Here is an 11,968-nt window from a genome sequence, read left to right as displayed (position 1 = left end):
CTTCCTTAAAAGCCATTATCGCATTCCTTTGTTTCTCAATATCAATGAGCTGTTGTCGATGTACCTCAGCATTCTCTATCACAGCCACCATTTTCTCAGTACATTTGGCCATGGTGGAGATGTCCTTCAAGTGTTCTTCAGTAGCTTTTCTTTTGGCTTTGGCCTTTTTTATGCCAATTGGATGCTGAGAACTCCCTCCTGACGGATTATCTTCATTCAGGTTTATAGCAAACCCAAATAGCCCTGAAGAATCGGGTGTCGGTGATTCGGTGTTGGGAGAATAGTCAGACTGGGATGAGTCGATACTCCCGTGGTTTGGTATGAAATTAGGTAAAATAGCGTTTGATGACCTAAACTTCTCTTGGTTCTTAAGTAAAGACCATACATGATCCAACCGCCAAGTCGACCCAGCTGATTGCTTAAATAAAGCTTTTTCTTGATCCAACTATAACAAGGTATGAATTGTATCTTAGTTACGGAATGTAAAGAATATAATTTCACAGAAATATGATAAAAAAAATTAATTACTCACAATGTCTTTCTCAGAAGCACCACTTGGACGGCTAAGTTCCACCTGGCTAACACATGAATTAAATTTTTGGACAATTTTGTTTATGTTGAACCAGCGACATTGGAGGGCCTTAATAGTTCGATGCTCTGTTGATTTACCGGTGAGTTGTTCGTTGTATGTAACTGCCACTCATGACCATAACCTATCGCGTGATTGGTTTATATCAATTATTGGATTTTGGGAGACATCAAGATAAGCCATCACGAGTAGTTTGTCCTCCTCGATTGAGAATGCAACACCACATTTAGATGAAGTCATTTGATCGTAAATAATTATTCAATTTGTAGGAGTGGTGTCATTGCTTTGAATGATACTTCAATTTATAGCCAAAACATTTTGGATAAGAAATCTGGATCAACGGTCTAAATTCAATGATATCTGATCTGACGGTAGAAATTAAAATTAATTAGATTGATTTGTTTTGGGATACGAAATTTGACTGCAACGTGACAACCCACCCTTCAGTTGGCTTTTAGTGAAAATACATAGCCCGTGACAGCTGGTATATAGACAAGAGTTGACAGATGAGTCGTCTCTGATTGCGACTAGACATCGTGCCAGCTGACTTCAACGTGACAACCCTTCAGTTGGCTTTTAGTGAAAATGCATAGCCCGTGATAGCTGGTATATATACAAGAGCTGACAGATGAGTTGTCTCTGATTGCGACTAGACTACACGTGACAGCTGACTGCAACTAGACAACCCCTCATTGGCTTTTAGTAGAAAATGCATAGCCCGTGGCTTTATTGAAATGCTTTTATTGAATGCTTTTAGTGGAAATGCTTTTAGTGGAAATGCATAGCCCGTGGCTTTATTGAAATGCTTTTAGTAGAAATACACACCCCGTGGCTTTATTGAAATACACAACCCGTGACAAAAAAAATGACTTGGCTTTCATTCCATATAATATTAAAAAAAAATTAAAATATCTAAAATAACTAAAATAAAAAATGTCATCACTTATTTAAAGACCAATGGCTTCTTCATAATTTACTCATCTTGCTCAAAAATGAATTTTCATGAGGGAGGTCTTTCAAGTTTTTCTTCTTACGCGTCTTCGTCGTCATCTGACGGTGAAGATCAACCTAGTGCCAACATAAAGAATGAGTTAAATCGCATTGACGAACAACAAACGGTTTTAAGCCAACTCATAAACAGTGCTACCGTTGTCTCCAATTACTTCCTAGAATGTGATAATTTGCACCGTCGAGGCTCGATCCCTGGCCATGTTGTGATTAATCGAGACAGATTAGCCGCTGAACAACGCTTGTACAATGACTATTTTTTTGAGTCTCCAATCTACAATGAATCAATGTTCAAGCGACGTTTTCGAATGTCTCGTCGGCTATTCTTGTGAATTATGGAGTCCATTCAACAACATGATAATTACTTCGTATAGAAAGTAGATGCGTTGGGGAGGCCCGGGTCGTCCCCATACCAGAAGATAACAGCCGCAATGTATATCTTAGCATATGGTGTGGCGGCAGATTCAACGGATGAGTATATTAAAATCGAGGAGTCTACTACGATTGAAAGTTTAAAAAGATTTTTCCGGGATGTGGTGGAGGTGTTTGGTGACTGGTATCTTCGGTCTCCCAATGCTGAGGACATTGAAAGAATTCTCCTTATTGGAAAACAACGTGGATTCCCAGGGATGCTGGGAAGCCTAGATTGTATGCATTGGAAGTGGAAAAACTGTCCAACAGGTTGGGCTGGACAATATGCTGGTCGTAGCGGAAAACCAACAATCATTTTGGAGGCCGTAGCAGATTACGAGTTGTGGATATGGCATGCATACTTTGGTTTGCCAGGTTCAAACAATGACATTAACGTGTTGTCAAAATCTCATCTCTTTGTTAATTTGGCCAATGGGGTAGCTCCCACCGCTAACTATGTCATACAAGGAAAAAAATACACCATGAGATACTACCTAGCAGATGGTATTTATCCAAAGTGGGACACTTTAGTGCAAACAATTCACAATCCACAAGGTCCAAAGAAGAAATATTTTGCAGCACGACAAGAAAGTTACAGAAAAGATGTTGAACGAGCATTTGGAGTACTGCAATCAAAGTGGGCAATAATCACTGGACCTGCACGAGTTTGGAGCAAACAAGTGCTGCATGATATCATGACAACATGCATTATAATGCATAATATGATTATTGAAGATGAAAGGAAATTGAATGTGCCAGTCACAGATTATCGCGAGGCACCCATCCCAGATGTTGAAATGGCACGTGATGAGCATGCCCGATTTCAAGAGTTTTTGCACGCCATCGTAGAATAAAAGATAAATCGGCCCACTATGCACTCCGAGATGCTCTTATTGACCATTTGTGGGAGGAGTACAGTAATTCGGAATATTAGTAATTTTAATGGTCAATTTGTGTGTTGTTCTTTAAATCATATGTGTCATTTATGTTTGTCTTGATATCTATTTTATGTTCGTATGATGAATGTTGTCTCTTGTTTGCAATTTGATGAAAAATAAATGTATTGTTTTAAATATATCGAGTCGAATACACATGTAGTTGTGTCATGTTTAGCGAATTAATTAAGTTTAGTTAAATAATATATTATGAAATTAATTAATTATATGTGTGTATGTGTATTTGAAAATGAAATAAATTTAAAAAAAAAAAAAAGTATTTGGTAATATTTAGAGGATATGGGTTGAAAATGAAATAAATTAAATAAATAGAGTATTTGGTAATATTTAGAGGATATGGGTTGGAAAAGGTTTTTGAAATAGAGATTATGAATCTCTATTTTTGATGATAGATGATGAAAAATAGAGGACATGGATTGGAGATAGCCTTAAAAGGGTTTTGAGCTCATTACGCACTAAAATAAACCCATCAAGCCCAATAACACTCCTGAAAAATATTTCATTTAGGAACGTTTTTGAAAATATTGCCCTAGCCCTCAAAAAGTCTTCTGATTCGTTAAATTTTGCGTACCGGTAAAAAATATGCACCGACGAGTAAAAATACCCACCAAAGCCCATTTTTCAAAAAATACACTTAAAAACTCCTCATATTAAATAATTAAAATTAATTATTTAATAAAAATATTTTTTCATAATCATCCCATATTAAATAATTAAAATTAATTGTTTAATAAAAATATTTTTTCATAATCATCTCTGATCTCCGTTACTCGTTTGCGCAAACTCTAATACATGAAACTTTAAAATACCAATGAAATAACACCTAACCATGCAATATTCATGGATTATATGCATAAAAATCATTAAATACATATTTTAAATAAAATCATAGATTGCATGCAGTCAAGTTACGTATTTCGAATTTCCTAGACCTTACAATATACTTTTCACGTGAAAAATAACACTCTTTTTACTCAAATCGATATATATTACACAATTAATATAAAATAATATTTTTACAATAAAAATAATATTTTAAACATAAAAAATAATGCTTTTATGAGTCAAATTAGGTTAAGTCAGAAATCAGTCTATATTTTTATTTAACAAAATTTATCTTTACAAATTATATTAAGCATGCTCGAGGCATTACAAGTCAGACCACTTCTGACCATTTATCTTTACAAATTATATTAAGCATGCTCGAGGCATTACAAGACAGACCACTTCTGACCATTTTGTTTCTTCAAAACCAAGAGATGGGCAAAGAGATCTATTCGGAAGTATATTTTTCTGGAGATATTGTTTTTACTAACCAAAATGTCTATTTTATATATTCTATTACTAATATTATATTTTATTATTTAATTGATTTCTATCATGGAGATTATTTTTATGTAAACATAATTTAACAGTGGACAAATACAAATATAAAGTTAAAATTTGATAACATGAAGATTCAAATTCGTAAAAAGTAAACATAACGGACCAAAATTTCAATTTTCCATAAATTAAAACAATAAAAAACCAGAAACACAAGCAGTGTCCTGTTTCTGTTTCTACTGTTTCGAATTATTGTTTTCCCAAAAAGAAGACTCCCAAACAAACTATTTACCTATTAATTATTTTCAATGAAACAGCAACATTACAAGCTTTATAAAGCATCTAATAAGTCACGAAACATTGAATGAGGTGATATATTGACATAAAAACATAAGCTTAGCCAAACGTATTGCCATCACAAATCCAAATGCAACGAAGATTTTTGGAAATCAAACCATTGCCAAGTTTTACATAGAACTGCACTTTGTAACAAAGAATCTCCTTCATCCTTCCCTTGAGCTTATGGAAAAAACATAAAAGGAAGGTCATATCGAAATCAGCAAGGAAAAGAAAACAAGAAAAGAAACTAATGAATTCCCATTCCCTTGTCCTTCACGAGTAAGACAATCGCGACGTATTTGACAAATAAATGCAAATCTACACAAACTGAAGACCCTTACAGTACTTGTGGTAAGCCTTGCGCGTTGCTCTTCATCAGCTAACAAAAATGTCATCGTTTGCCCCATGGAAAGCACCAACATCCCTAGTATAAGTAACCACGAAAAAACACATTTGGATGAAAACAGATAATTTTTAAGAGAAAAACAAGATGGCAACATGATCATAAGCTGGTTGTAGAACTAGACGCTACGAATCTACATTTGCTTTACCTTTAAATCATCGTTTCCGTAATGCTTCTGGAAGTTTGAGTATGTTGTTTCAGTTGGCATGACAGGTACCTTCCCAGTGTCATTGTTTTTTTCTTCTCTTACTCGGCTAAAAATGTGACTATATTCTTCTGCTGAAGCAGGATTGGTTTCATCCCACTCACCGAACTTGGGTATAGCAGGGCTGTTATCAGGCTGCCACAGTAATCAAAATTTCATAATTTTACAGTTGATATATAATGGTGGTAAACTACGTCCCATGTTTCTCAAAACTCAAAATAACTAAGTGCAAATTTGAAATTTCAGGATCTTTTCCAGCATTGAAGCTGTGCTTTACCTCTGTACAAACTCATTTACATATGGTTTTATTGGACTAGAAGCAAAGATTGTGACTCTTCAGTCTCAACCAGTTCCCACAGTCGAACTTTCAATGAATGATAACTATTAAAATACACCAGCTCAGAGTCTAAAAATAGATCACAACATTGTAGGTTCATACCTTAAAGGAATGACAAAAAAGGTTCCCAATTAAAAAATAAGTGCAAGGCATAAATTGCCTCACATTAGTCTCTAAACTGAGTGACTCTTGGCCCCCAAAACAAATTCTCTGAAAAATCACCGAAAATGTCTCCAATTACAAAATATGGGTGAGAAGCATAAACTGCTCCACAATAGTCTCTAAATTGAGTGACTTTTGGCCACCAAAACAAATTCTGCGAGAAATCAGCGATCACCGGGTGATTTGCAATTGGTGATTTTTTTTCATCGATTTCCGTTGGAATGTGGAATTTAGAGTACCGTGCTACACATTCATAAGTTGAGGGGCTTACATGACAAACATTAAATCTTGCAGATTCAAGTGTTCTGATGCTACATTATCAGCTTAAAATAACTAAAGAATTTAATCTTAGCCAATCTCAACTCCCGTATGCGATTTATCAACTACTTTTGTATGAATAAACCAATAAAATCAGTGAATTTTTGAGATGCGTAAGACAAAGAGTGAGATAAGAAATTACAGTGTCATCGCCTTTCGCCACTGATCTCAACCGAGATCTTCCAGGAGTAGAGGGTGCCAGGTTATGGCTACTTTCAGACGTAGCCTTCCTTTCCCAAGATGGAGAAGAAAATCCACTGTTTTTTCCTCCAACTCTTCCCTGTGAATGCGGATGCAGTGGTGAAGGTTCAACACTTCGATTAGACCCAGCACTCTGTCGAGAAACCCTTGAAGGTGTATTATTGCCATAGCTAGCTCTCCGACCTGCAATTTCATTGTGTAGTGGAGAATCGGTAAATCGTCGCATACCACCTTCTTCCCGAATTTTTCGAGTATCATGCCAAGACCCATGCGCGTCTAAGTCCTTAAATGCTTCAAATTCTTGTTTAATATTTCCAGGTTGTCCACGACCATGAAATTTGTGAGATGGTTCAATTGATGATTTATGAACAGTAAGGTTAGGGTGTAAAGGTGAATGACTAGTTATAAGTATTTCACCCTCCTCTTGGCTAGAGAGTAGCTCATGCTTAGGTGATGCAGCAGAAGATAATTTATTGCCTTTAGATTGAATCTCGAGATTTCCTTGATCATTTTGAAACAATTGGCCACTTTTCTTGCCCTTCCTTGCATTATCAAAGCATATGGTATATGGAATTTCTTCGCTTTCCCAGTTGCCAAATTGTGGAACCTTTGCGCGCTGCAGTGAGAATCAAGAACAAGCAGGTCCATGAACCGAGGAAAAAAAATCAGTATTGAAAGTATAACATGATAATTATAAAACATGATGATCTCATCCATAATGACTAAAACTTACTAATCCCTTGAGTGAAAAGGTAAAGGATAATTTTAAAGGGTAGCTAATAGAGTGCATTTCCTATATTTTTTTGTGCGATTTTACTTTCAAATGTCCATGTTTATTCCAACTAAGAAAATATAACAAAAAAGTTGATCATTGACAAGCATAAGATGCAGCCAAATATAGGGTTATAAAATAAAGGCTCGGTGAGGGAAAATCGGTATCAGATTAATATCACTTGGAGATGAAGATCTAAACGAATGTACAATGATCATAAACTACATGCTTTGCCATTAATACTTCCTGGTTTTATGTGTTTCATTTTATTTTTTATCCTTAAATGGGGGGTGATTTGCCTAGTCTCTCAAATCTGTCTCTTCCACATCATTTAATTCTTAGGTTATGTTTACTTTCAACAAATGTCAAAGCCGAAAGTGAAAACTCGTGTTTAAGCAATTGGGAATTGGATTTTTCCAGTGCCTACACGGATTGATGCTCTCTTAGGTTCACAAATTAAATAATAAGATAATAATAATAAGAACAATAAACAATAATAATAATAATAATACAAAAATAATAATAAGAAGAAAAATAATAACAAGAATAATAATAAGAAGAAAAATAACAATAACAATACCAATACCAATAATAATAAAGAACTAAAAATTAATAATTACACAGCCAGGATAACTTTATTAAGGGTTTGCGAGCCACAAAAGGGTTTCGGAACCACAACAAAAGACGAGCAATAAATTCTAGGCACTTCCAAGTAACATTGGTACACATTTGCTAGTAGTGAAAGATTACATAGTCAACTTACAGAATAACTAAGAGTACAGTTCAATGTGAGAAGAGTTAGAGTAGTTACATGTATGGTTGGTTATAGTGGAGTTGTATAAATAGAGAATAGAAAGAGAACAGGGACGTAGAAGCATTTTGTAAAGAATTCTCCCAAATCTTTTCTGAGTATAATTGTTCATCTTATCTATCTTCTTGTGTCTCTTTTCTTTCTTGATTTATGAAGGAGAGTAGCTTTCTTTAACAAGCTTCCTCAACAAACATCTACTCATTTTTTTTAATCTAGATATTGTTTGGTTATCCTCTCCTTTCGCTCTTGTTTATGGTAGATAATTCTACTGAATTCTTGTTATCTTTTAAATTTCTCAAATACTTAATCAAGGGTGAGCTATAAGGATCTCTTCAATAAAATCTTGAAATTCCTCCTACTTCACTAAGTACTTGTCAGTAGGGATTCCTACCAAAAATTGCTCCATTTGTGGTTTTCTCCTTTGGTAAACCTGATTGATTGGTCTGACATCAAGCCACCTCAAGTGCACCGGCACTCATGAAGCCTACTTCATTGCACAAGGACACTTCCATAGTTCCCTCTTGACATAGGGAAACATGGAAAACCAGATGTATTTTTGCCGTAGGAGGTAAAGATAATTGGTGGCCTCAGTTTCTCAACAAGGCACTTACAGAAGGAGCAAATCATTTCACCTATCGTAAAAATAATTCCCTGATGTTTTGTGCCCGGAAATTTCTTCATGTTGTTCTGAGTTTGATTCAAATTTACCTTAAATTGTGCAAGAACTGTATTATGTTACTTAACATGATTGCTGACTTCTTCTACGGCTTCCACCAAGCAATATATCGGAGGTTGACAATGGACATAGAGAGTGCAAAAAGTTGTGATTCGTGTGGATCTGCAATACATGTCATTCAACTAGAATTCAGCCTACCAAATCAATTTCGGCCGTTTTTTCAGCTAGCTATTACAAAACATCATAGATATGTCTCAAACCGCCGATTAACCACCTTAGTTCTGTTGTCTCTGAGTATGACAGTTAAACAACATATGAGGGAGGTTCCGGATGACTTGAAAGGGGTCAAGCAGTGACTAGTGAAGAGTTGGTCCCAGTGGTTATTATGTGAAATTTGTTAACAATTATAGTAAAATTGCTGGATCATTAAAAATATTTTAAAGAAAGATGGGTTCAGATGGGATTCAGAGTTCCAAAAGGCATTTAACCGAATTAAACAAATATTAACTACAGCTCTTGTTGGCTACGCCTGATTTCACCAAGAAATTGTCATTGAATATGATGCCTGATTTCACAAAGAACTTAGATGCTTCTTATTAACAAACAATAACTCAATGCATCCCGACAACCTCCACAGCTACGTGTCTCATCCACTAACCAAACAATAACAACTCGCGTCAAATTCAGCTTTCACCCAACAGAATCAAGGAAACTCGAATTTCTTTGTTTGGGATTCCCAGTAGAGATTCTCAAGATAAAAACAGACTAATTACCCATTTACAAAATCACCATTCACTCCCAAAATTCTACAGTAATCTACTTTTTCACGCTCTCGCGATCAATGCATCGTCCAACTAAAATTCAAATTTTAGAATCTAACACATCTTAAAATAATACAACAAAGGCTGAATCAAACATAGATGTACACCGTAGAGAAAGTCTGCTCGAGATCTTCTGCATACTTCTCGGTACATCTACAATACAGTAACACCGGCTGATACAAAGGTAACAGCAAGCCAACAAACACAAACAAAAAATGCATCATTTCAGAAACATAAACTGACTAATCACAAGAAAAAAAATATATTATGAAATGCAACACAAATCGTTCAAAAAACAGGAGCAAGAAAACGGAACTATTGAACAGTAATTTTGGACAGTAACATCAGAGAACATGTATCAAGAAGATACAAAAAGGGAACTCACTTCCATCAATAAAAACAAGAATCTTTCACAAAAGTAGCTTTTCAGCAAAACCCAGATAGATCCACACAAACGCAAATGGAGAAATTTCAGAAGTGTGGGGTTTGAAGTGGAGAGTGGGTGAACCGGAGGATTGGTGCCACCTGTGCACCAATCAAGCTTGTGATGATCCTAATTTGGAAAAGTGCAAGGTATTTATTTGTTTGGGTTATTACCATTTCGTTGATTTAACAATTTTTTCGAACCTAAAAACACGACAGAAATTTTAAAATTTTTTTGGTGGATAAAATATTTTTGGACGTATATGATTTAAATAAACATCTATAAGACATTTAATTTCATTTATTTTTGTGTATATAATATTGGCTCCAACTATTCCGAGTTTTAAGAAAATATGACTATTCTTATAAATCTCAACGAACGAATCTCTTTCTTTCTTTGATATCATACTAGATATCTAACGAAATTTGTTTAGAGATTGGATCATCAAAATTTCAAAATTCCAGCAAGCGGCAACAGCGATCTGCGGCAGAGCTTAGCGGAAGAAGGGCAGTAAATTTTCTTCAAAAATTGAGAGTGGCCGAAACTTGTGTGTGAGAGAGATAAAATTTTGGTTAACAAATAAAAATTATGTTATTTATATAACCTTTAATAAAATATTTAAAAGTTTCCTTCTCCAATGAGGATAATGCGTTTTCATTATTCAAAATCTTTTGTATGTATTTTTTATTCTTAAATATAATATGCATAATTAAATTATTATCAACTTTTGATAATGTAATATATGTATATATATATATACATATACCTGAATATATTATGCATAATTAAATTATTATCAACTTTTGATAATATAATATATGTATATATATATATACATATACCTGCATATATATACTTATATTATATATATTAATATAATATTATATATATATATATATATGCTTTAAATTAAATAATTTTTATTTAATTAGTCAATTAATTAATTAATATATTCTAGACTCCTCTAGAATGTTTCATGGAAATTTTCACTCATTAGTTACCACTACTAATATTATTATTTAATTAATAGATTATAAATTTAATAAATAAATAATTGTTAACTCACTATAATCTCGATTGACAATCAGACAGCGCCAATGTGTTGAACGTACATAACTCTTTCATTTAATGAAAACGAAAATTTCGAAAGACAAAATTTTTCGCTGATACATTTTTGTCATCTTCCAATTTGTGAACTCTTTCACTAAAACAGATAGTTTCACTCTTCTAATTTACTTACATGTTAAGCTAATTTTCATATCTTCCATTATATAGAGTCAACTTCTAAACTCATTTATAAGCAATCAATTTGATCTCCATCAAACTACATTCGTCAAATTCAACTTTTTGAATTTGACTATTTCAATGGAAACACATAATCCAATACTTGTTTGACCATCAACGGTTCAGGGATACAATTTGAAACGTCCACCGCTCGTTTTTCTTAAAAAGTACTAGAAATTTTTTTTCTCTTTCTAATTCATTCGGCCGAAACACTAAACATTTAAAATACGAATATTTTGTATCATTTAAAAATAAATCAACTAACTATTATTTGAAAATCAAAAAACAAAGTAATTTGAAACATAAAAGCATAATCGTCAACCAAACCTAACTTTAACATTTTCAAAAAATAAACTTAACTCTAACATCCTCTCAAAATCTCTCAAAAGCATCATAAGCATTAAAATCTTAAAAGTAACTTAAATCATTTAGCACAAGTCATGAACGTAATTTGTTTGCGGAAAACTAGCGCTGGTCCTCGGGTTGTGTGCACCTGCAGTCAAGCTAGTTCAATCATCAAGACCTCCATCAATATCAAGCTCACCTGCATGGACCACACCTAGTGAATCTACTGACTCAGCATACCCTAGCCATAATAACAAATAATATATATACATTCACATGCAACAACGAAAATAATTTTACTTATAATAGATTTTCATGAATATGCATAAATTTAAACAATTTTCCTTTCATCATATACATTTCCCTTTTTTCATCATATAAGTATACGTTTTCCTTTATTGAATTCAGATCGTTAATTTTGACTTTCGTATCAGCTGAAGATCGATGGATCCACCTACATGTAACCACAGTACTGGGCGGCGGGGACATCAGCGACACTCTCACCCGTCAATTGAGCATTGGCATATCATATCATCATATCATGTCGATGGAAATATGATCGTTGGGCTCCCTCTGTAGCCTT

The 11,968-nt window shown here is 34.1% G+C and overlaps 2 protein-coding genes across 3 annotated transcripts; one reads left to right on the top strand and one right to left on the bottom strand.

The window, feature by feature from the left end:
• Window positions 1-2,028: 2,028 nt before the first annotated feature.
• Window positions 2,029-2,862, top strand: LOC142544244 (protein ANTAGONIST OF LIKE HETEROCHROMATIN PROTEIN 1-like). Its single transcript, XM_075651304.1, has one exon. It carries the CDS (start codon window positions 2,029-2,031, stop codon window positions 2,860-2,862), a length of 834 nt encoding a protein of 277 aa, XP_075507419.1.
• A 1,855-nt stretch (window positions 2,863-4,717) lies between these two features.
• Window positions 4,718-9,914, bottom strand: LOC142547264 (RPM1-interacting protein 4-like). Of its 2 annotated transcripts, none has more exons than XM_075655457.1 (4): window positions 9,718-9,914; window positions 6,194-6,868; window positions 5,178-5,369; window positions 4,718-5,050 (listed from the first exon to the last, which is right to left on the bottom strand). In XM_075655457.1, the coding sequence occupies exons 1-4, from the start codon at window positions 9,721-9,723 to the stop codon at window positions 5,018-5,020; spliced, it is 906 nt and encodes a 301-aa protein (XP_075511572.1). In that variant the 5' UTR covers window positions 9,724-9,914; the 3' UTR covers window positions 4,718-5,017. The 2 variants fall into 2 exon arrangements, with proteins under 2 accessions (XP_075511572.1, XP_075511571.1); XM_075655456.1 differs by lacking the exon at window positions 9,718-9,914 and adding an exon at window positions 8,227-9,638.
• Between the last annotated feature and the right edge of the window lie 2,054 nt (window positions 9,915-11,968).

The sequence above is a fragment of the Primulina tabacum genome, chromosome 5 (genome assembly GCF_025594145.1).
Source record: "Primulina tabacum isolate GXHZ01 chromosome 5, ASM2559414v2, whole genome shotgun sequence".
Lineage (NCBI taxonomy): Eukaryota > Viridiplantae > Streptophyta > Magnoliopsida > Lamiales > Gesneriaceae > Primulina > Primulina tabacum.
The sequence above is the reverse complement of the archived record's forward strand: the minus strand, read 5'-3'. Positions and strand labels throughout refer to the sequence as shown.

Coding starts and splice junctions, on each gene's coding strand:
- LOC142544244 (XM_075651304.1), top strand. CDS start 2,029: ATGTATATCTTAGCATATGGTGTGGCGGCAGATTCAACGGATGAGTAT.
- LOC142547264 (XM_075655456.1), bottom strand. Junction 5,370..6,193: donor TGGCGAAAGGCGATGACACT/GTAATTTCTTAT, acceptor TTACTGTGGCAG/CCTGATAACAGCCCTGCTAT. Junction 5,051..5,177: donor ACGGAAACGATGATTTAAAG/GTAAAGCAAATG, acceptor TACTTATACTAG/GGATGTTGGTGCTTTCCATG.